The 24,778-nt window shown below is 45.9% G+C and overlaps 1 protein-coding gene across 1 annotated transcript; it reads right to left on the reverse strand.

Moving 5' to 3' along the window:
* Positions 1–2,290: 2,290 nt before the first annotated feature.
* Positions 2,291–22,104, reverse strand: LOC144785689 (putative G-protein coupled receptor 34). The gene is made up of 2 exons (XM_078664482.1): positions 20,112–22,104; positions 2,291–4,906 (listed from the first exon to the last, which is right to left on the reverse strand). Exon 2 carries the CDS (start codon positions 4,896–4,898, stop codon positions 3,876–3,878), a length of 1,023 nt encoding a protein of 340 aa, XP_078520608.1. The 5' UTR covers positions 4,899–4,906; positions 20,112–22,104; the 3' UTR covers positions 2,291–3,875.
* Between the last annotated feature and the right edge of the window lie 2,674 nt (positions 22,105–24,778).

Genomic DNA, 24,778 nt, shown 5'->3' on the forward strand with positions numbered 1-24,778 from the left:
ATTCATTCCTATGGGCTAGAAGGCACATAGGAATGAGTGGGAAGACATTCTCAATTTGCGATTCTCAATTAGAGAATCGCAAATTGAGGATGTAATTTCAGGGTTGTAAGGGTGTTAATAGGACACCCTTTTGCACCCCCTGAAATTGACATAGGTGCACATGTGGTCAACATACATGCCCTAAGGGCATGTATGTGACCCGCATAGCACTTTGAAAAATGCCAAAAAGGGCATTTTTCAAAGAAATCGCAAAATACCACCAACCTGAAGTTGGTGGTATTTTGCGATTCCTTAAGCCAAAATTCGCACAACTTGGGTGCTTCCTACATTGCATTTTAATGCACTAGCAAAATAAGGCATCGCAAATTTTGCGATTCCTTATTTTGCATGTGGTTTTTGTGTGCTACATAGCATACTGTCCTAATTGCGATCGCAAATGCTGAAATTCTGCGAATTTCAGCATTTGCGAGCGCAATTAGGCTTCCTACATTTGGCCCTTTGTCTTTGATCCAGCTAAGCCTTGGAGTGGGCATCTTTAAAGACTATTTGTCAGTGCTTTCAACCTTTTTCCAAGTTTGTTGGTGATACCATGTGTGTTTAAATCACCTGTTACGAGGAGGGCTGTAAAAGTTTTGACACACGTTTCCTCCAAGACTATTTGTTATGCCACAGTGGAACTTTAATTGTTTTTGACATTTCTTATGTGTACGCCTTTCAAGCCAATTCATAGCTGCTTGTTGCCTCTCCTGACTTTAACCCCTTCCATGCTGCCGTCGGCCATTGGCCGACGGCAACGCTACCTCGCTGGTGCTGCCGTCGGCCAATGGCCGATGCTGCCCCGCCCGTTTTGTGGAAGTGCCGCACTTCCGCAAAATCGCGGGCGCAGTAGAGGTATTAAAGACCGTCTTCCTCATCATGATTACTTCAGCTTGTCATGGGAGTGAGCTTCAAGCACTGTCAGTAAAACTACCCTACACCACTTTTTCCACGGACAAACTGGTGCTGAGGACTTGGTCAGCCTTCTTGGCCAAAGTTAGAACACTCTCCATGTGGTCGCTCACCCTGCCGGTGTTCCCTGCCACCTCCTCACCCTTTGAAAAAAGAAGGAGAGATTTCATGGGTTGGAAGCTTTTATATGGTTCGTATAAAAGACCGCTGAGTTGGAGGGCAGCATTGTGTGGGGTCTCCGGGATGAATAAAGGGACAGCTGTGCAGAAGACACTGTCTAGGTAGCTAGCCCTTTGCATTACTATTTGCTACACACTGGTCAAGAAGCAGCTGCTGGAAGGTTTGAAACCCCAAGGCTAAGGCTACAACCATTACTTTGGTACATGCAGTGCCCATGCTTGCCATCTGCCAGTCCACGACATGGACTTCGCTATATATATTCCCGAAGCACCACTGCCTTAACAGTCAGGTCCAATGGGAAAGGCATTTCGCCCACCCGGTCCCGCAGGACTTTTGGTCCGAGTCCTCTCCACGGACTATCCACCGGGCGAGGTCCTGCTTTGGTGTCTATTGTAAGGTGAGGAGTGGGCGGTTAGAAGTATCCATCAGAAGAGCAAGTTACTTGCCTTCGGTAACGTTGTTGCTTGTGTATTCTCTATTTATCGCAGATTTCTCACCACCCTCCCACCTTCCATTTTTTTGGAATGGCCTCCTTTTGACATCTAAATTGATCTCCAATTAGGAATCCACACACTTGCCAAAAATTGTTAATGCTTCATATCTGAGGGTGTGGAAAGGTGGCTATATGCAAGTCTGCTGCATCACTTCCAGGGCGGTACGGAGCCAACGCAGAGCTATGGAGTGCCATCTAGCAGCATGTAGGATCATTGGCAAAAAAAATGTTTCTGGATCCAACCTGACTCCCGGGGTGTACTTGAAGGTGAGGAATCTGTGGTTGGATAGCGTATCCACCAGAAAGAGCGCTACCAAAAGCAAGTAACGTGTTCAATACTACTCTTTGGTGGTGGAGTTAGCAAATTATTTTCTGATGGATTTGCACAGGGTGGCAGGCACTTTGTGTCTGTTGAAATGAGTGAGGTCTTAAGGCAGAGCCAGTGCATCACTGTAGGATCCCCCTGTAGCAGCACTCTTGACCTACGCACATCAATGCATTCGTCATTGTGATTTAATGGCCCAGTTGCAGTCGAATCACCCCCGACACTGCTACCTATCAATTAGCAGTTCATGAGTGGGTGCCAACGCCTCAGCTTCCAATGGACAGAGAGAGTGAAGTGCCTTGAAGACCCTTTATCACCCTAAGAGTCATACATGAATCTTTAACTTGGTTTGTGAAAATATCTTTCTTTTTTATTTTATTTTTCAATGTAAGATATTATCAAATATTGCATATTCATAACACAGAAGTTATGAAGCTCAACCTGGGTAATAGAGATACAATCAAATATGGCATCAAACCCTCTTGTATCCCATGACCCCATACAATATGCATTCACAGTGCTTTAAAATTCAAAACATTGACGTGAACCTGCCTCTTAACAGTTTTATAAATCCATTTTTCAAAAAGTTTGGTATGATTGCCATTGACGTTTCAGCCTCCACCCTTTTTAAATGAGCCTTAGTCAGAACATAATGAATCAGATGGAAATTTCAAACAAGTCCATATAAATTAATCATAAATATCCAAAATGCAGAGACCATACAGTCACCTTTTTAAAAATAAATAATCAAGGTTAACATCCATCTTTATCTATATTTTCTAGAAAACCATCGCTAGCTTTTGTCTCATGTCCACTTCACCATAATACAGGGTGGGTCGGTCCATAACACCCCTCAGGCATCTGCCAGAGAAAAAGTACTAAAGGTAGAGCTTCATGCGGGCCACTGGGAAGAGGTAAGAGTGTCTGTTCAATGTGCTGGGACTGGTAGCGTTCCATTGGTTGAGGCAACACTTTACGCACTTTGATTGCAATGATGTTCACGCTGTGATCGGCGTACCCCTTTTCCATTGTTGAGTGCCGTCAGGCTGTGACCAGTTTGAGTCCTGGGTGGTTAATGCTCTGCACGGTGAGGGAGGTAAGTGATGGACCCAAGAGAGGGTACCTTAAGTATGTACATCTTGTGTGGTGTTATTGTAGAAGGTCGTCTATTGATGACCAAGCAGGCAGAGGATGTGCAAACTGGTCCTTAGATATGCCGTTGTGTGGACACTGTTTCGATGTACTGTTTAGTTACCTTGTTTATTTTATTATACATAGATACGCATTTGAGTTTGTTATTGCTGGCAGTTCTGTATTGTGTGTCTCTTGCCCAGTGATACTATTCTCTAATTGGTTTTCTTTGGAGTAGTGGTCTTGTATTCCATGCAGAGTAGATACTTCAGAATGAACCATCAACTTGGGTTTTATGGCAGAAGTCGCACTATGCGGTTTGATTCCACGCAGTTTCTTAGAAAGTTGGGGCTTGCCGCACTTGTTGGTGTGAGCTACTCGCGTGTAATATGCTGATGTCTGCTTCCCTTCTGCACTGACCTTCTTGAGACAACCACATGGAAGAACTGGACTGAGGCCTCTCCATGTAGTAGCTGTAACTCAGAGTAAAGCCAATGGCTGGTGAGTCATAGCATAGACAATCCAGAACATCAACATATCTCTCTAGAAGATGGGTTCTTGTCCCTTCTATGTCATCTTAAAAACTACAAGAGCCTCAGCCCTTTCTTTATCATCAGTGTTAGGTTTTAGAATAAAAAACTAGGTTTACTCTAGATATCACCCACCCAACCCTCTACGAGCTGCATCGCCCAATGGCCATGGCCGAAGAACACCCAACTGACCTTGAGATGCAGAGAAGAGAGTAGAGGGTAGGAGTTATTTGTAATGTTTAACAAAAAGTAAGATTGGAGTGCAGGCTCAGAGATCTGTGGTGGATCTGTTCCTGCTCGTGTTTGTCCAAGACTCTTTCACAAATATCATCTTAAACCTCCCCTGTAGAGTGCACAGCATGGCTTTCCTGAAGCTGTTGGACAAGAAGAAGTAAATCACAGGGTCCAAGCAGCTGTTGAGCGCCGAGACGCAGAGCACCACCTCGTTTGCCGTGTGCAGCGCCTGTTTCCAGGACACTCTGGAGATGACGTCCAGCTGGGCCAGAACATACGGCACGCGGACCGTGTGATACGGAACAAAGGACACGATGAAAATGACCAGGACCACCAAGGTCTTGGTGATGGCTGCAGAGCTGCTGCTCCGGCCCGGCGGCTCTGTCCTCCCAGGGGGGAGTCTACAGAGCTTCTTGGATATCTTGGTGTATGAGCAGATAAACAGCACCAGAACAACAAAGAAGGCAACCACCGCGGTGATGTTGATGGCGGCCGCCAAGAGACCTTTGCTGCGGAAGTGGAAGCACTTGTCACTGCAAGCTTCTGGCTTCCGGGCCTCAAAGAAGAAGGGCGTCATGCAGCCCAGGCTGAAGAGCCAGACCGCGGTGGAGGCGGCCCTGCTCCAAGGGAGGCTGTGCATTCGGTACTGCCGGAGGGGTCTGATGATCTTCAGGTAGCGGTCCAAGCTGATCAGGCTGAGGAAGGTGATACTGACATACATGTTGAGGTAGAACAAGGCCCCCACAGTCTTACAAAGCAGCAGAGGGCCAGGGTGGGTTTGATAGGCCACCCTCAGTGGCAGGCAGAGCACGAGCAGCAGGTCCGACACCGCGACGTTCCACAAGTACACCGCTGTGGATGACTTCCTGTGCGATCTGTACCGGAACACCCACAGGGCCAAGCCATTGCCCAGAAGACCAGTGCAGAAGATCAGAGAATAAACCACTGGGAGCAGGAAGGCCAGGAAGCCATCATGGATCTCACAGGTTGTGAGATTTCCGGTCCGCACTGAAGGCTGCTCCGTCAGAAGAGGCAGCGGCAACGTTCCATTGGCCATAGGATCTTCTGTAAAGACAAAGTTTAGCGCATGAGTATTTTAAAATCTCCAGCAGCTTTATTCCTGTAATCCAATATCCTATGACATGGCACACAGGACGGTTCATGTCTGTGCTGGGACACAGATTTAAAGTTGACATGGTTTGAAAATGGATTCTCCTGTTTGGGCAGAATGCCTCAGTGTAATGTTACCTTATGGAAGAAGTTATGTAATGGACTAAAGTGAGTTCCCAAAACCAGTGGGTTCAGAGCACCTTGGACGTGCGCCTTCCCTCAATCATAACCCCAAGTTGTTAGTGCACTCTGTTCTGGCACTTTGCGTTGGTGTCTGGCACTTTGCGTTCGTGCCTGCCAACCTGTCACAGAAGATCTGCACAGACTGGTGAAACTCAATGACCAATGCACTTAAATGAAGGTCTATTTTCAAAATTCCAAAAACCTCTCCTAATGTCATTCCCAAACTTAAATCTCTTTAATAGACACTTAGATCAACACAATTAGAAACTACCTGAACACAAGCATGGTGGCCCCCAACCAACCCCAGACAGGCCAGATCCTGGCCGGTAGGATAACTGAGAACTTGCAGGAAAAGTCCTTTATCTTCTGGCTCCTAAAACATGTCTGCTAGTGGTCAGACATTTCTTATGACCCGAGCACCTGTACATACTGTGCAAACAACCGTCAATGCTCACTGTCCCAACCTTTGAAGAAACATCACACTCTACTGATCCACCTACCTCTGTCAGACACTTCCTACTAAAGATCTCAGCATCTAGATGCTTGTGAACACAAGTTCATTCATCTCTTTCTACAAAGTATTTTAAGTACAAATTTTACATTCACCACAATCCAGAGTACACAGAACATAACATTTCACATATTACTTTCCATAATAGTTTTTTGTAATATCCCAAATTTAAAAGCTGTATCACCAGAATAGATATGGGGAAATAATTCTATTGTGGCAGCTTGAGTTTCTTTTTCATATTTTTGTAAATAAATGCAGTAAGAGCTTTGGTGAATATGTGATGTTACATCATATGTGCTACAACGCATGAAATTACAATACGGTTGTTACAACGACTGCGTTGTTACAAAGCAAAACATTACACCACAAGTTGTTTGTACAACTTGCTGTTGGGGGTGCGCTGGACTTAGGAATAGTATCATTTACTATTCCAACTCCAGCGTGTGCAACACTAGGGAAGGTGTTGAAATAGTAAATTATACTATTCCTTAGTTAGCGCGCCCCTTACAGCAAGTTGTAGAAACAACTTGCGATGTAATATTTTGCGTTGTAACAACGCGGTTGTTGTAACAAATGCGTTGTAATTGCATGCGTTGTAGCGCATGCGATGTAAACACTGCATCACGCTTTGGTGTATCGTGATAACATACACACATTCCCTTATTCGAACCATTGGCTCTTGAACCTGCTGTGACGGATTCATCCCAACACAAAGCCTTAATATCTCTGTGTTTAACTGTCAAGCTGCCAGGTTACAACCCCTAACCAACCTTTAGTCAAAGTCACCAACTTGAGAAAGTAAGAACTCAGACCCAGAACAAGCTCCGTAGACTTATCGCTGCCGCCTAAAGTGTAGACCCATCCACTGTGCAACGCCCCCTCCTGGTCCACACAGAATGATTGTATGTTCATTTGCCCATGGTGTGATGGCCGCCATGATTGACGTCTTACCAATGGATTGGGTTAATCATGTCCGCGCGCCAGCTCTCTGGAATAACAACGAACGAAGACAGGCGGTTGGGTCACCCACCAGTCGCCATCACCGGGTATCATGACAAAGGGTAAGTTGTCAGACTCCGCTGCGCCACATTGCATCGGTGGGATTTTTTTAACAGTCATTAACATTACTAATTCCACTTCAATAATATATGACTCATGACCGACATTATAAATAAGGTAATCCACATAATCTAATAAACAAGACAAATATTCCAAGGACAGAGCAATACCTTATGGGGTCTCTGCCTACGCACGATACATTTTTGTTAACCCGGTTTCGGTTGAATATGTTTGACCTCCTACTTGCCAGACCAAAATGTACTTTTAGAGGTATGGTGACAGCTTCCTGCGGCTGCGACAATCAGTCTCCACAGGACATGCTACATTTTATGTTTTTATGTAATTTTTATGATTTCCCTCGTAAACATTTCCTGGTCCCTATTTTAAAAAGATTGAATTATAATCAGGTTCGACCCGCACTGATGTACTTGCAATTATTGAATGATGACTGTGTACCTTTTATACCGGGTTTTTTAAAAGCATGTGTTGATTGCAATAAACTACATGGATCAATAATGTATGCTATCCTCTGTCCCTCCTATATCTATTTATTATCTTGTTTTTTTATTGTATTACTGGCGCTCTTTTATTGATCAAGCTTGGATTGTTTTAAATGTATTACTGGTGTGTAACTTTTATGTTTTTTTAAAAAACCGAATAAAGTTTATGAATTGAATTGATTGAGTCAAATATTCAATCCAGGAGGACTCTGACTCAGAACATTTTAAGCAGATGGCATTTGAACTGCAGCATCTATTTACCATTTTCCAAATGTATTTTGGGTTCACTTCTCAATATACCTTGATCATTGTTTCTAAGGAAACAAGGCAAAACATTTTTCTCTGAACACCATTTTGTATTTTGCCTTCTGATTTTTAATTCAACCCAGAGTTAATCAAATTAGTTTTTCCAGCATTTTCTATGCAGAAGATTCACACTGCACTTTACTGCTCGGCATTCTATACCCCAGCAGCCATTATCCCGTTCAAACAAGCTTACATCCGTGCTTACCGTGTTTGTTTCACAATGCATTGTGTGTTGGCTGTTAGCACCAAGCTGAAGTTGTACTCCGAGCCATGATAAAATGTGAGATTTTGCTAATTTATTTAGAAACCGCAACCCAAATCTACAGCTAGCTATTGCGGTTAACACACAGCCATTAGTAAGACAGTTTTTTTTAGCCATGAGGGGCTGTGATCACCCCCAGTCAGCTGAGTGAGAACGATACTGAAATGACCCCCCCTTTTCAAACCGCAGCCTGAGGTTGTAAAATGTACCAGGATATTTTGCTCTTGCAATTCTATAAACATAGATGTTACAAAATGTCAGTGTGGCAGCATTATCTTGACAACACCTTCCACTTAAAAGAAAAAGGTGCAACCCCGAAGGCGAGGAAGGAAAATGTCACCTGCCAGAGATAAACTCAAGAGCGTATTAACGTCTCAAATGGATAAAGGAACTGGGTTCAGGGGAGAACGAAGTACATAAGATAAATGAGAAAACAAACAAAATTCACTGCGCGTCTCGCTCCACTTACGCGCTATGTTAACTCTAACTCGCGCCTTCCCCATGCACTGTTTATATATAACCTTTATTATTACATCACTTACACCATCTGACATCATAGCGTTTACAACAGCACTTAAGACATTTCAAAATAAACATTTGTCGCAGCACAGTCCATGGTAGAGAGGCGAGTTACAGTTAATGTAGTGTGGCGACCAAGTACACTGCACTGAGTATGGAGGGGCGCCAATACCAGTTATTTAAAGGTGTTGCATAAAGTATGAAATTAAGGTAGAAGTATACATTTTAAAACTTTCTACGGTTTGTATAGTTTAAGTTTGGTTTGTATAAAAAGAATAATTTAAGTTTCCTAATTATAACTAAGGTTTAACTTTTGGTGTTTTTCATTGAACACATATGTATTACCCAGTGACGTTCGCTCCTGGGTAGGTATACTTAGGATCGTGTTGTATTTTTTTTGTTGTTAATAACTTTGGTCCTGTTTGGCAAATCCACATGAAAGGAATGCTTGTTTTTGACTAGTTTGCAGATGAAAAGTTTTGGGGTGATCTGTCAAGCGAGGTCCAAGAAAAAGGGGGCCTCCCAGAACGTGTTTTCCCCATTTATTTTTCCATAGGAAGTTTAGACACCGCTACAGCCCAAACTGCTGATTTACACAAAATTTGGCAGACAGCTAGATCTTGGTACCAAAAGAGTGCTTTTTGTGTTTTGGTGTATATCCATTCTGTACTTTTGGAGAAATTAAGGTTACATTTTTTGGGATATTTCATGCAGTGGAGGCCAAAGATCTCAAAGTGAGATCCGATTGGCTGCCACAACCTCAACCAGGAAGTGGTGGCAGCAATCGTAGGACTGGAAACAGGGACTGGATGAGGGGATTCGGGTCCCTGTCCCTGAGCCGCTTTTGACCACGGTAACCCCATTGCCCAGGCCGGAACAGTTTTTTATGGAAGGGGGTGCGCAGCCCCACTCCCCAAGCCGTATTCGGCCCCTGTCACTTTATCCACGGGGCCCATTGTTTTTTTGAAGGGAAGGGGGCCAGCTAGGCCGCCCTACCCAAGCCTCTAAAGGCCCCAGGGACCCCATCCCGGGGCCGCTAAATTACTTAAAAGGGAGAGTGGTCAAAAACTACCACTGAAATTCACCAGTTATAGTTCTAGTTATCTCAAGTAACTGTAACTTGTGTCTTAGGTAACTATAACTCACACCCTTGCCATGCATTGCTAATTACCCCACATATTACATCACTGATGACATCTTCTATGACATCATTGATAATATCACGGGAACATTTGCAGTTAAATTACTGTTGAGAAAACTGTGCATGGCGGGGGCGCGAGTTATAGTTACCTTAGGCAGACCCCCCAGGATTTTGCGGCTTTGGGTGGCAAATTTTGTGGCCAATAAAAGCTACATTTGCAGGCCAAAACCTCAAAATTTGGGGGATTTTTGTTTTAGGCAAAATATGTGCCCACCACAAAAATACTGCAGACTATTGCTTTCTAATGGCCTGCAGGGTCCGCAGGGAGCACACAAAGGTGTGAGGCGTCCTGCAGGGTCCGCAGGGGGCACACAAAGGTGTGAGGCGGCCTGCAGGGTCCGCAGGGAGCACACAAAGGTGTGAGGCGTCCTGCAGGGTCCGCAGGGGGCACACAAAGGTGTGAGGCGGCCTGCAGGGTCCGCAGGGGGCACACAAAGGTGCGAGGCGGCCTGCAGGGTCCGCAGGGGGCACACAAAGGTGTGAGGCGGCCTGCAGGGTCCGCAGGGGGCACACAAAGGTGCGAGGCGGCCTGCAGGGTCCGCAGGGGGCACACAAAGGTGTGAGGCGGCCTGCAGGGTCCGCAGGGGGCACACAAAGGTGTGAGGCGGCCTGCAGGGTCCGCAGGGGGCACACAAAGGTGCGAGGCGGCCTGCAGGGTCCGCAGGGGGCACACAAAGGTGTGAGGCGGCCTGCAGGGTCCGCAGGGGGCACACAAAGGTGCGAGGCGGACTGCAGGGTCCGCAGGGGGCACACAAAGGTGTGAGGCGGCCTGCAGGGTCCGCAGGGGGCACACAAAGGTGTGAGGCGGCCTGGAGGCTAATTGCTCAGGAGGGGGCGAGTGCATTTCAAAGGCAGGCGACAGAGGAATGTATCACCTCTGCTGCCTGCCTGTTGGCCACCCTTCCATTAATGGTTCAGTGTCAGCACAGAGCCAATAAAGACAGGTTGAACACTAGTTTTTTTAAATAAATTACATATTTTGCTGGCACTTTTTTTAAAAATCGTGGCATTTTTACAAAAGTACTGATTTTGTGATTGTTTGCAAATCGAGAAATCGTGGGGGTCTTCTTAGGGCATGAGTTATAGTTACTTGAGATAAATATAACTGGTGAAGTTCAGTGGTTTTTAGAGTTTAAAATGTTACATTGTTACTGAACATCTCATCTAACTATAATGTTATTGGTTTATTCAGTGAATGTATATATATGTGTGTGTGTGTGTGTGTGTGTGTGTGTGTGTGTGTGTGTGTGTGTGTGTGTGTGTGTGTGTCTGCATGTGTGTGTGTGTGTGTGTGTGTGTGTGTGTGTGTGTGTGTCTGTGTGTGCGTGTGTGTGTGTGTGTGTGTGCGTGTGTGTGTCTGTGCATGTGTGCGTGTGTGTGTGTGTATGCGTGTGTGTGTCTGTGCATGTGTGCGTGTGTGTGTGTGTGTGTGTTTAATTAAAAAAAATACAACTGTTGAACTTGTATCAATTTTTTTTATATATTTTAATTTAGACATATTTTTTAACAAAATGACTATTTATAAATTAATAATTTTAAATTAATTATCTGATATACATTTAATTAGATGAGAATGTCCTGTAACATTTTATTTTAGCTGTTCTAGGTTAAAAATAAATATATATTTTTCTTTTTTAATTCATTTATTCATAGTTTTTACAACACATTACTGATACAAACATCAGCTCGGCAATATATATTTAGAAATATTTTACGTTTAGATTTTGCATTAAGTTGTTTTTAATATTTTTTAATAGAAAAATAAACTTTATTTGTTTTCCATAAACTTTCCCATTGGGAGATCACCGCCGCGGTGGTGGTGGCGATCTACACACACATGTCCAAAGCTACTAGTAGTAACTTATCATCGTAAATCCTTTTGTAGGTGGCTCCACCCCCTTATCTGAGGGGGCGGAGACATGTAAGTCTACACCTAGGTGTAACTCTGTATATTTTTGCTATTCATCACTTGCAAGGGTAGATTTACTCCTAGGTGTAGTAATAAATGTGCATTGAGTTAATACACACGTGCATTTACACTTGAATAAGCCCCTTAGCTTCTGAATATCAATGGTGTTAATCATCTCTGGGGGGGGTGTTTTTGTATTAGCATACCCCTCTCTAAGCTCCTCCTTTCATTTCCCTAAACCTCCAGCCCCCATTTAGAAGTAATTATAGGAGGTGAGCGAGCCACTGAAAGCTCAAGCCTGGCTCTGGCTCAGCTCGAGGTCCTGTTGGAACCTCGAGCTCATAATGAGCCGCGCTGTCAAGTGGCTTCTGCCACCGTCCCTCTATCTACGATGTGCGTTGCCGCGAGAGCTGCAGACTTTGAAACTGGGAAACCAGGTTTGAGTCTCAGTGTAGGATCAACATCCTGTCATTCTGGGCAAATCACTTAGGGCCAGAAGTAGGTGGCCCAATACCAGTCGTAACGGCCGAAATTAACGAATTTCGGCCATTACCGACCGGTAATAGGCTTTTCGTATGTATGGGGGCGAAATTAAGGATTCGGTAATTTACCAAATCGGTAATGTAAGGAATCGGTAAATTACCGATTTCTTAAATACCGATTCGGTAAATTACTGAATTCCTAATTTAGGGAGCACTTAAATGAGTGCTTATCCCATGTTAGGATTCGTTATTTACCACCAACTACAAGTTGAGGGGTGCAACAGGGTGTCAAAGTGACACCCTGCCACCCTTCAATGTTTTCCCCCTTTTACCGAATCGGTATTTACCGATTCGGTAATTGAGATTCATTCCTATGGGCCTCTAGGCCCATAGGAATGAATGGCAATTACTAAATCGGTAAATACCGATTCTGTAGTTACCGAATCTTAACGATTCGGTAATTTTTACTGATTGTTTAGCTACATAGCATTTACCGTCGCGTAAATACCGAATCGGTAAAATTCGGTATTTACGAATCGGTAAATACTATTTACCTACACGAGGCCGTTAATCTCCCAGTGCCTTTAGAAAAGGAACGTGAACTTGTGTTATGTAAATGATGTATCAGATCAAAGGGGGAGGGAGGAAGAAGCCGAGATCCATGCAGCTTCCTTATAGTATTCAATAATCACAAGAGAATGGATCACTTGTACCTGTGTAACCAGGGTCGTTAGTTGTTCTTCCTAAACAAACCCTCATCCGCGTACATAGGTGGTTCGGCAGTATATCTAGGTTCTCTGCTTATTTGTAAAGTGACATCATCATTGGGTTTTTGTTTAGGTAGGCTGACCTCCACCAGGAGTTTGACCAACTGGTAGTACAGTAGCAAGCAGAGATAAAAAGAAGGGAAAGAGTGGGTGCTAATGTGAAGTGTGTTAAAATTCCCTCCATCACCATTTAAGAACAGTCTTTAATTATTATGGGGCTGTGGAAAGGTAAAAGCAGAGTGGAGCATGTGTAGATCAAGTTACTTGCGGGATGTGTTCACTCTTGATAGATGAGTGCAGTCTTGCTGGATGTGTGCATTCTTGTGGGATGTGTGAACTCTTGTGGATGGGTAAATTCTTGCAAAGTGTTCGCACTCTTGCAGCATGTTTGCTCTCTTGCAGGATGTGTGTACTGGTGCAGGATGTGTGCACTCTTGGATGTGGGCATTCTCACTATATGTGTCCACTCTTTTGGGATGAGTGCACCGTTGCAGGATGTGTGCACACTTGCGGGATGAGTGCACTCTTGCTCTCCATGAAGATTGATTGATTCTAGAGGAACCTTGTACCAAAGGTAGTAAACAGAGTACAGGTGAGCACAGAGTACAGGTGTGCATGAAGTACAGGTGAACACAGAGTACAGGTGAGCACATAGTACAGGTGAGCACAGAGCACAGGTGAGCACAGAGCACAGGTGAGCACAGAGTACAGGTGAGCACAGAGTACAGGTGAGCACAGAGAGTACAGGTGTGCACAGAGAGTACAGGTGTGCACAGAGACTACAGGTGTGCATGGAGTACAGGTGAGCATGGAGTACAGGTGTGCATGGAGTACAGGTGTGCACAGAGGGCAGGTTTGCATGGAGTACAGGTGTGCACAGAGTACTGGTGTGCCAGCAGGGACTGTCCACCAAACAAGAATGCAAGAATTCATGCAAGTCAGCCCGTGCCAACAGTCGGTGCCAGGACAAGCATGGGTTGTGGTATAGGGTACCCTAGCTGAAATCCAGGGCATAGTGCGCCGTTCTAGAAGTACAACAGCACCAGGACAAAGGTGCTGAGTGCTAAAGAAGCGGTTTCCTAGCCACACTAATGGGCTTTAAAAGGAGAACTTGTGGGTGTGGCCATGTGCAATAAGAAGGAATTCTGGAAATGTCAGAAATGTAAAGTTTGTCCATATGCTCAAAATAAAACCCAATTTGAAACACGACACAGGACACTCAATAGCATCAAAGCGTGGATAAGGTGTGAAACCCCGTTTGTGATATATATGTGCTGTAATGTTCCTGTGAGAAAAGATACGTTGGGAGCACACTAAATAAGCTCAAAGTACAAATTCTTCAGCATCTGACGGCCATAAGTAATAAAGACTTTGCATACTCCATGTCAAAATGCCTTTGGGAGATGTATGATGGAGATGTAAGAAACATGCGTCTTTTAATGGGATCCGAAATATTCAAAAGAAGCCCCGTAGAGGAGACAGAGAACCGAACCTCCGAAGGATGGAGTCTATATGAATTATAACAATGGACACTGAATAACCATGGGGCCTAAATCTGGATGCAGAACTGCACGTGCACATTTATTAGAATGTGGACCATATGATGTGAACCATCCACAGTAGGCATGTTGAGTCTTGCTGTCATTATGAACTCTACACCATGGGGCAGGAACCTCCACATGCAAGCTGACTGACTGAAGGATCAAGGGGGATTCTGTAATGATTTCTGGAATAATTAATATTGTAAATAAGTTGTTGAAACATCTTGCACTGTATTCTGAACACACATGTCACTTTACCTATTGACGTGGTGGTCAAATCATGGAATTAGTTAAGAAATATGGAACAGCTGCATGTAATATGTGAAGATTTTGCATAGGATCAGACGATAATGGCAGAATTAGTCGAAACATGTGGGTTTGTTTACATGTAATGGATGCGAATTTGCCTAGGACCAGTGGATCTAGTTTTTATGAGTATGAGATACTTTATCGTGATGGTTTAGAAGTATGTGCACTTGATAGGCATGTTTTGCACCAGTAGCCTAGCACTTTGTGGAGCTGGACAGCATTTATACTGCAGCCACCGGCACATGGCAACTTTGATACTTTATCAAAATATTGATAAAGTACTAGCACTTTATATCTGCCATTTTGCACAGTTGCACTTTCTTATGCTACTTTGCACATATATACTCAGTTGGAAAGTGGTGCTGTTAATTTCCCGGATTAAAATGCATACTATATTGCCAGACTGAACTTTTATATATATTACAGCCAACACAAAATGGCGACTCCGATACTTAATCAAACATTTATGAAGTATTAGCATTCTAAGCCTGCTATTTTGCACAGTTGCACTTTGCACTTTTTCATGCCACTTTGCACAGGTGTACTAATTTGAGAAACAGTCATCAATGTGTTTGTAAATGTTAAATCACAATTCAAACTAATCCCATACATAACACAACCATGGCGGATGTAATATGCTGAGAGATGGACTTTAAAGCTAGCGGCCCAGTTGGCATTAAATTGCACGGTATCGGGAGCGCGGTGATTCATTTAAAAGGGACAGTCTGTCCACATACACTCTAGGACCCTGTTAAAACGCATTGGTCTACTTTTTATCCTGCACTAATTATAAAAATCAAGTAAATAAAACGCTGATTCAACTGGAGCTGTACCGCTAGTGTCATTGAGTGCCTCTTTCTGGACAAAGAAGAGGAAAAAGATCCGGAACAAACATCGGTGTATATGTGTGTGTGTATATATATATAGATATATGTATTTCAAGTTAAGTTAATATTTATTATTCTTTTCTTTTTGAGGCAATCCTCATGTTTTTAATTTATTCATAACCTCCCTTTACGGGAAACATCCTTTACAACGCAACTTTTACCACGCAGTGCCTTTACGACGCAACTTTTACAATGCAAACCATTACAACGCATTGCGCTGGGGGGCGCACTAGGATAGGGAATAGGTTTAATTTACTATCCAACACCTTCCCTACTATCCACGGGGACTGGAGTTGGAATAGTAGATTAAACTATTCACTATCCAGCACCCCAAAGCACTATGCGTTGTAAAGGCATGCGTTGTAAAAACAGCGTTGTAAAGGCATGCGATGTAAAAGCATGCGTTGTAATGTCATACATCCTCCCTTTACCACTATACACCCCTAAATACAAAAATTTATGTTACCTCTTTTTACCACTACCCACCCCAAAACCCTAAATTTCCCCTTACCTTCCTTTACCGCTACTCACCCCTAATCACTAAAATTAACCACACCTTCTTTACCACTGCCCACTCCTAAACACGCAAATTAACTATACCTTCTTTACCACTACCCACCCCTAAACACTAAAATTAACTTTACCTCTAACGTTAAGGATTTAAATGATGATTTTATTAGAAAGGTTGATCAAGACAGTTCACAATATTATATACTTTTTCATGATAGGAACCCAATTGAGGATAATAAGATTTTGTTTATTTTTTTTTTTACTTTTCGCTGTTATTGGATGCAAGCGTCGTTGCATTTTTCTAATTTAACTGACTATAAAATAGGACCGAATCTTCAGAACTAAGAACCATCTAGCTCTGTTTGTTGACAGAAATCTCCAGTTAATGGTAAAGTGATCATTTTTGACATAATGTGACACAAGACATGGTCTAACAGTACTCACAGGCCTCCCTGGAATAGGTTCTCCCAAACTAGGGTGATCAATTTAGATCGGGTTATTGCAGGTTATCACTGTAGATGTACTGATACCCCAGATGCTTCTCCTTGCTTGGGTACCCTTACTTCAGCTATACCTCTGCTCTTATACTAGTACCTGAGATGTGTCTCTCTGCTTGGGTACCCTTACTTCAGCTATACCTCTGCTCTTATACTAGTACCTGAGATGTGTCTCTCTGCTTGGGTACCCTTACTTCAGATATACCTCTGCTCTGATACTAGTACCTGAGATGCTTCTCCTTGCTTGGGTACCCTTACTTCAGATATACCTCTACCCTGATACTAGTACCTCAGATGTGTCTCTCTGCTTCTGTACTAGAACTTCTGATATACCTCTCCCTGCTACTAGTACCCCAGATGTGTCTCTCTGTTTGGGTACCCTTACTTCAGCTATACCTCTGCCCTGATACTAGTACCTCAGATGTGTCTCTCTGCTTGGGTACCCTTACTTCAGATATACCTCTCCCTGCTACTAGTACCCCAGATGTGTCTCTCTGTTTGGGTACCCTTACTTCAGCTATACCTCTCCCTGCTACTAGTACCCCAGATGTGTCTCTCTGCTTGGGTACCCTTACTTCAGATATACCTCTGCCCTGATACTAGTACCTGAGATGTGTCTCTCTGCTTGGGTACCCTTACTTCAGATATACCTCTGCTCTGATACTAGTACCTGAGATGCTTCTCCTTGCTTGGGTACCCTTACTTCAGCTATACCTCTGCTCTGATACTAGTACCTCAGTTGTGTCTCTCTGCTTGGGTACCCTTACTTCAGATATACCTCTGCCCTGATACTAGTACCTCAGTTGTGTCTCTCTGCTTGGGTACCCTTACTTCAGCTATACCTCTGCCCTGATGCTAGTACCTCAGATGTGTCTCTCTGCTTGGGTACCCTTACTTCAGATATACCTCTCCCTGATACTGGTACTTTAGATGTGTCTCTCTGTTTGGGTACCCTTACTTCAGATATACCTCTGCCCTGATACTGGTACTTTAGATGCGTCTCTCTGTTTGGGTACCCTTACTTCAGATATACCTCTCCCTGATACTGGTACTTTAGATGTGTCTCTCTGTTTGGGTACCCTTACTTCAGATATACCTCTGCCCTGATACTGGTACTTTAGATGCGTCTCTCTGTTTGGGTACCCTTACTTCAGATATACCTCTGCCCTGATACTGGTACTTTAGATGCGTCTCTCTGTTTGGGTACCCTTACTTCAGATATACCTCTGCCCTGATACTAGTACCTCAGATGTGTCTCTCTGCTTGGGTACCCTTACTTCAGATATACCTCTCCCTGATACTGGTACTTTAGATGTGTCTCTCTGCTTGGGTACCCTTACTTCAGCTATACCTCTGCCCTGATACTGGTACCTCAGATGTGTCTCTCTGCTTGGGTACCCTTACTTCAGATATACCTCTGTCCTGATACTGGTACTTTAGATGTGTCTCTCTGTTTGGGTACCCTTACTTCAGATCTACCTCTGCCCTGATACTGGTACTTTAGATGTGTCTCTCTGTTTGGGTACCCTTACTTCAGATATACCTCTCCCTGATACTGGTACCTCAGATGTGTCTCTCTGCTTGGGTACCCTTACTTCAGATATACCTCTGCCCTGATACTAGTACCTCAGATGTGTCTCCCTGCTTGGGTACCCTTACTTCAGATATACCTCTGCCCTGATACTAGTACCTCAGATGTGTCTCTCTGCTTGGGTACCCTTACTTCAGCTATACCTCTGCCCTGATACTAGTACCTCAGATGTGTCTCTCTGCTTGGGTACCCTTACTTCAGATATACCTCTGCCCTGATACTGGTACTTTAGATGCGTCTCTCTGTTTGGGTACCCTTACTTCAGATATACCTCTGCCCTGATACTAGTACCTCAGATGTGTCTCTCTGCTTGGGTACCCTTACTTCAGATATACCTCTCCCTGATACTGGTACTTTAGATGTGTCTCTCTGTTTGGGTACCCTTACTTCAGATATACCTCTGCCCTGATACTGGTACTTTAGATGTGTCTCTCTGCTTGGGTACCCTTACTTCAGCTATACCTCTGCCCTGATACTGGTACCTCAGATGTGTCTCTCTGCTTGGGTACCCTTACTTCAGATATACCTCTGCCCTGATACTAGTACCTCAGATGTGTCTCTCTGCTTGGGTACCCTTACTTCAGATATACCTCTGCCCTGATACTAGTACCTCAGATGTGTCTCTCTGCTTGGGTACCCTTACTTCAGATATACCTCTGCCCTGATACTAGTACCTCAGATGTGTCTCTCTGCTTGGGTACCCTTACTTCAGCTATACCTCTGCCCTGATACTAGTACCTCAGATGTGTCTCTCTGCTTGGGTACCCTTACTTCAGATATACCTCTCCCTGATACTGGTACTTTAGATATGTCTCTCTGTTTGGGTACCCTTACTTCAGCTATACCTCTGCCCTGATACTAGTACCTCAGATGTGTCTCTCTGCTTGGGTACCCTTACTTCAGATATACCTCTCCCTGATACTGGTACTTTAGATGTGTCTCTCTGTTTGGGTACCCTTACTTCAGCTATACCTCTGCCCTGATACTAGTACCTCAGTTGTGTCTCTCTGCTTGGGTACCCTTACTTCAGATATACCTCTGCCCTGATACTAGTACCTCAGATGTGTCTCTCTGCTTGGGTACCCTTACTTCAGATATACCTCTCCCTGATACTGGTACTTTAGATGTGTCTCTCTGCTTGGGTACCCTTACTTCAGCTATACCTCTGCCCTGATACTGGTACTTTAGATGCGTCTCTCTGTTTGGGTACCCTTACTTCAGATATACCTCTGCCCTGATACTAGTACCTCAGATGTGTCTCTCTGCTTGGGTACCCTTACTTCAGCTATACCTCTGCCCTAATACTAGTACCTCAGATGTGTCTCTCTGCTTGGGTACCCTTACTTCAGATATACCTCTCCCTGATACTGGTACTTTAGATGTGTCTCTCTGTTTGGGTACCCTTACTTCAGCTATACCTCTGCCCTGATACTAGTACCTCAGATGTGTCTCTCTGCCTGGGTACCCTTACTTCAGATCTACCTCTCCCTGATACTGGTACTTTAGATGTGTCTCTCTGTTTGGGTACCCTTACTTCAGCTATACCTCTGCCCTGATACTAGTACCTCAGATGTGTCTCTCTGCCTGGGTACCCTTACTTCAGATCTACCTCTGCCCTGATACTAGTACCTCAGTTGTGTCTCTCTGCTTGGGTACCCTTACTTCAGATATACCTCTGCCCTGATACTAGTACCTCAGATGCTTCTCCCTGCTTGGGTACCCTTACTTCAGATATACCTCTCCCTGATACTGGTACCTCAGATGTGTCTCTCTGCTTGGGTACCCTTACTTCAGATATACCTCTGCCCTGATACTAGTACCTCAGATGCTTCTCTCTGCTTGGGTACCCTTACTTCAGATCTACATCTGCTCTGATACTGGTACCTCAGCTGTGCCTCTCTGCTTGGGTACCAGTACTTCAGATATATCTCTTTGCCCTGTACTGGTAACTCATACATGGCTCCCTGTTGTGTTATTGGTGTATTAGATGCTCCCTGCTTCTCAGATGCCAGTACCTCTGTTAACCCCTCTCCTCCAGAGTGCTGGTACTTCTGACGGTCCTCTCTGATAGGTCATCAGTATTTAAGATGTACCTCTTTGTTTGAGTACTCTTGCCTCAGACTTACCTCTCTGCTTGGGTACAGGCACTCCTCCTTGCTCAGGTGCTGGTGCCGAAAGACTCCTTTCTGTTCGAGCACTGGTGCCTCAGAAGTGTCTCTCTGCTCAAGTACTGGTACCTCAGATGAACCTCTCTCCTCGAGCACTGGTGCCTCAGATGAGCCTCTCTCCTTGAGCACTGGTACCTCAGATGAACCTCTCTCCTTGAGCACTGGTGCCTCAGATGAGCCTCTCTCCTTGAGCACTGGTACCTCAGATGAGCCTCTCTCCTCGAGCACTGGTATCTCACATGAACCTCTCTCCTCGTGCACTGGTACCTCAGATGAGCCTCTCTCCTCGAGCACTGGTACCTCAGATGAACCTCTCTCCTTGTGCACTGGTACCTCAGATGAACCTCTCTCCTTGAGCACTGGTACCTCAGATGAACCTCTCTCCTCGAGCACTGGTGCCTCAGATGAGCCTCTCTCCTCGAGTACAGGTGCCTCAGATGAGCCTCTCTCCTCGAGCACTGGTACCTCAGATGAACCTCTCTCCTCGTGCACTGGTACCTCAGATGAACCTCTCTCCTCGAGCACTGGTACCTCAGATGAGCCTCTCTCCTCGAGCACTGGTACCTCAGATGAACCTCTCTCCTCGAGCACTGGTACCTCAGATGAGCCTCTCTCCTCGAGCACTGGTACCTCCGATGCACCTCTCTCCTCGAGCACTGGTACCTCAGATGAACCTCTCTCCTTGATCACTGGTACCTCAGATGAACCTCTCTCCTCGAGCACTGGTACCTCAGATGAGCCTCTCTCCTCGAGCACTGGTACCTCAGATGAACCTCTCTCCTCGAGCACTGGTACCTGAGATGAACCTCTCTCCTCGAGCACTGGTACCTCAGATGAACCTCTCTCCTCGAGCACTGGTACCTCAGATGAGCCTCTCTCCTCGAGCACTGGTACCTCAGATGAGCCTCTCTCCTCGAGCACTGGTACCTCAGATGAACCTCTCTCCTCGAGCACTGGTACCTCAGATGAGCCTCTCTCCTCGAGCACTGGTACCTCAGATGAACCTCTCTCCTCGAGCACTGGTACCTCAGATGAACCTCTCTCCTTGAGCACTGGTACCTCAGATGAGCCTCTCTCCTCGAGCTCTGGTACCTCAGATGAGCCTCTCTCCTCGAGCACTGGTACCTCAGATGATGCTCTCTCCTCGAGCACTGGTACCTCAGATGAACCTCTCTCCTCGAGCACTGGTACCTCAGATGAACCTCTCTCCTCGAGCACTGGTACCTCAGATGAGCCTCTCTCCTCGAGCACTGGTAGCTCAGATGAGCCTCTCTCCTCGAGCACTGGTACCTCAGATGAACCTCTCTCCTCGAGCACTGGTACCTCAGATGAGCCTCTCTCCTCGAGCACTGGTACCTCAGATGAACCTCTCTCCTCGAGCACTGGTACCTCTGATGAACCTCTGTCTTTGAGCACTGGTACCTCAGATGAGCCTCTCTCCTCGAGCACTGGTACCTAAGATGGGCCTCTGTTCGAGCACTGGTACCGCAGATGAACCTCTCTCCTCGAGTACTGGTTTCTCAGATGAACCTCTCTCCTCGAGCACTGATACCTCAGATGAGCCTCTCTGTTCGAGCACTGGTACCTCAGATGAACCTCTCTCCTCGAGTACTGGTACCTCAGATGAACCTCTCTCCTCGAGCACTGGTACCTCAGATGAGCCTCTCTGTTCGAGCACTGGTACCTCAGATGAACCTCTCTCCTCGAGCACCGGTACCTCAGATGAGCGTCTCTGTTCGAGCACTGGTACCTCAGATGAGCCTCTCTCCTCGAGCTCTGGTACCTCAGATGAGCCTCTCTGTTCGAGCACTTGTACCTCAGATGAGCCTCTCTGTTCGAGCACTGGTACCTCAGATTAACCTCCCCTCGAATACTGGTTTCTCAGATGAACCTCTCTCCTCGAGCACTGGTACCTCAGATGAACCTCTCTGCCTGGTTACTGCTTCTCACTGAGGTTTCCTTCATCATCTGTCACCTTTAAAAACAGAGCGCAGCGGAATTTCCTGACCATAGAATTTGCATCGGGGATGGATGCTGATCTCTCTTGCATGCCATCATGGTGGCCTTTCTCCCTCTGACACTCTCAACATGTCTCTCCCACGCACTTGGTAACCCTCTGTCTCACACCCACGCACGCATAGTCAGTATTCCTCTGTCTATCACACACTCTGTTGCCCTCTGTCTCTTTTAAACACCCCAAGTAGCCCCCAGTCTCTCTTATATCCATTACTATTCTGATTTTCTCTCACGGTCTATTGTCTCGCTAACACAATCCCTGTGTTGCCTTCTGACTCTCTGTTTCTATGTTCTCAGTCTCTCACTGTCTCACACTCAGTAGTCCTGTCTCTCACTCTCAGTTGCCTTCTGACTCCTATCTCTGATTCTATGTTCTCAGTCTCCCACTGTCTTACACTCAGTAGCCCTGTATCTCACTCTCAGTTGCCTTCTGACTCCTATCTCTGATTCTTACCTTCTCAGTCTCTCATTGACTAACCCTAAGTAGCTTTCAGTTTTCTTCTGATTCTATTTCTGTTTTTAGGTTTCGCCTGGCGTATGCTGCGCAGCAGCGTTCGCGCAGGCGAAAACTTTTGAGAAGAGTATGGTGCCTTTGTCACGCCTCTCACTTCCATTGGCTAGCTCCATAAATGGAGGCTAGCCATTGGAAGTGAGATCTGTCTGTCATGGTTCGAGGCGATTCGTGGGCGTTCCGGCGATGTTTTTCTCATCCTGCCCCTTTGCGATCGTCAATGTCCCGCTCTCCGTTCCCGCCCCCCCCTCCCGCTGTCTCGTGTGCCCGTTCCTGCCCCCTCCTCCCTCTGTTCGTGTGCCCGTTCCCGCCCCCCCTCCCGCTGTCCGTTCCCGCCCCCCTCCCGCTGTCCGTGCTCCGTGTGACTGCTATTGTCGGCGATTACTTCCCTGGCTGTTCGTTTGTTTGGAGATTGCATTAGTGCTGTACTCTTAATTCCATCTCAGGGACAGCACAGGTCTATGTTCGTTTATTTACGTTCTTTTTTCGGAATCTGTGTTTCCGAGGTTATTAGCCTTTCCTGTACTCTTCCCCCGCCCTTGTGCTCCGCCCGGCGGCCGAGTTTTGCTCCGCCGTCCGGCCGGGCACAGCCAGCCACTCTTCTCCCGCCCTTGTGCTCCGCCCGGCGGCCGGGTTTTGCTCCGCCGTCCGGCCGGGCACAGCCAGCCACTCTTCCCCCGCCCTTGTTCCAACCTTCAGTGACTTATCCATTCCTGCACTAGGAGAAGGAAAGACAAGAAATAAGGGGACACACTTCACCCTAATTTGGAACCCGAACATTCCTTTCCTTCAGTCTGGCCTCTGCCCATCATTCTTCACAACATACAAGGTCTCAGGCTATTTCTGAAGGGGACAGAGGAACATTCAACGTGAAACAGACTGCGCTGCACATCACGCAGACAACATCACTGCTGCACTATTGCACTTCACTGAGTCATTTTCACTGCAGTACTTGGGCAGTGTGATCCTAACAGCAGCACTGCACATTCACCCTCAGAACTCTACGGGGTAACACGGTGCAGCTCTACACAGAGCATGCATGCTCGTGGGCCCGATTCCGGCGGGATGCTATCGATTTTTGGGGCAAAAAAATGCTTTTCTTTAGGCTGTCTCCCGCCTGAACAGCATCTGTTTCAATAGAAGTGAAAGGGGTAAATCCATGCTCCCGATTGTGTTTTTAGACTCTCCCACCTCCCTCCTCTAAAATGTTGGCCTGTATGCACAGAGTAACTGTCACTGTAGCAATGCACATGGTGGCACTGACTCGGTGCAGCACTGCAGACTATGCCCTCACTGCATCACTCGACAGGGATCTCACTGCAGCATTAGAGAGACCTCACTGCAGCACTGTAGAGCCTGGCCCTCACTGCAGGGCTGAACAGCGTCCCTCGAGTATACCAAGACACCCTCACCGCAGCACTGCACAGAGTGACAGTCAATATTACTGCACTGGAGAGGCCTCACTGCAGAACTGTAGAGTCTGACCCTCACTGCAGGGCTGCACAGCGTCCCTCGAGTATACCAAGACACCCTCACCGCAGCACTGCACAGAGTGACAGTCATTGTTACTGCACTGGAGAGACCTCACTGCAGAACTGTAGAGCCTAACCCTCACTGCAGGGCTGAACAGCATCCCTCCAGTATACCAAGACACCCCCACAGCAGCACTGCACAGAGGGACCGCCATTATTACTGCACTGGAGAGACCTCACTGTAGAGCGTGACCCTCACTGCAGGGCTGCACAAACAGCCCTCCGTGCAGTACTACACAAAGAAGCGCTTAATGGAGAAATCCACAGAATAATCCTCATTACCACACTACAAACTGTACCCCCCTCAGCAGCACTGCACTAGAGGGCAACACTGCAAGGTGATAATCATTACATCACTGCCCAGGCCGACTCTAATTACAGCACTGCAAACTGTGGCCTCCTCTGCAGCACTGCACACTGTGGCCTCCTCTGCAGCACTGCACACTGTCTCCTCCTCTGCAGCACTGCACACTGTGGCCTCCTCTGCAGCACTGCACACTGTCTCCTCCTCTGCAGCACTGCACACCGTGGCCTCCTCTGCAGCACTGCACACTGTCTCCTCTGCA

Source organism: Lissotriton helveticus, chromosome 10 (genome assembly GCF_964261635.1).
Source record: "Lissotriton helveticus chromosome 10, aLisHel1.1, whole genome shotgun sequence".
Classification (NCBI taxonomy): Eukaryota; Metazoa; Chordata; class Amphibia; order Caudata; family Salamandridae; genus Lissotriton; species Lissotriton helveticus.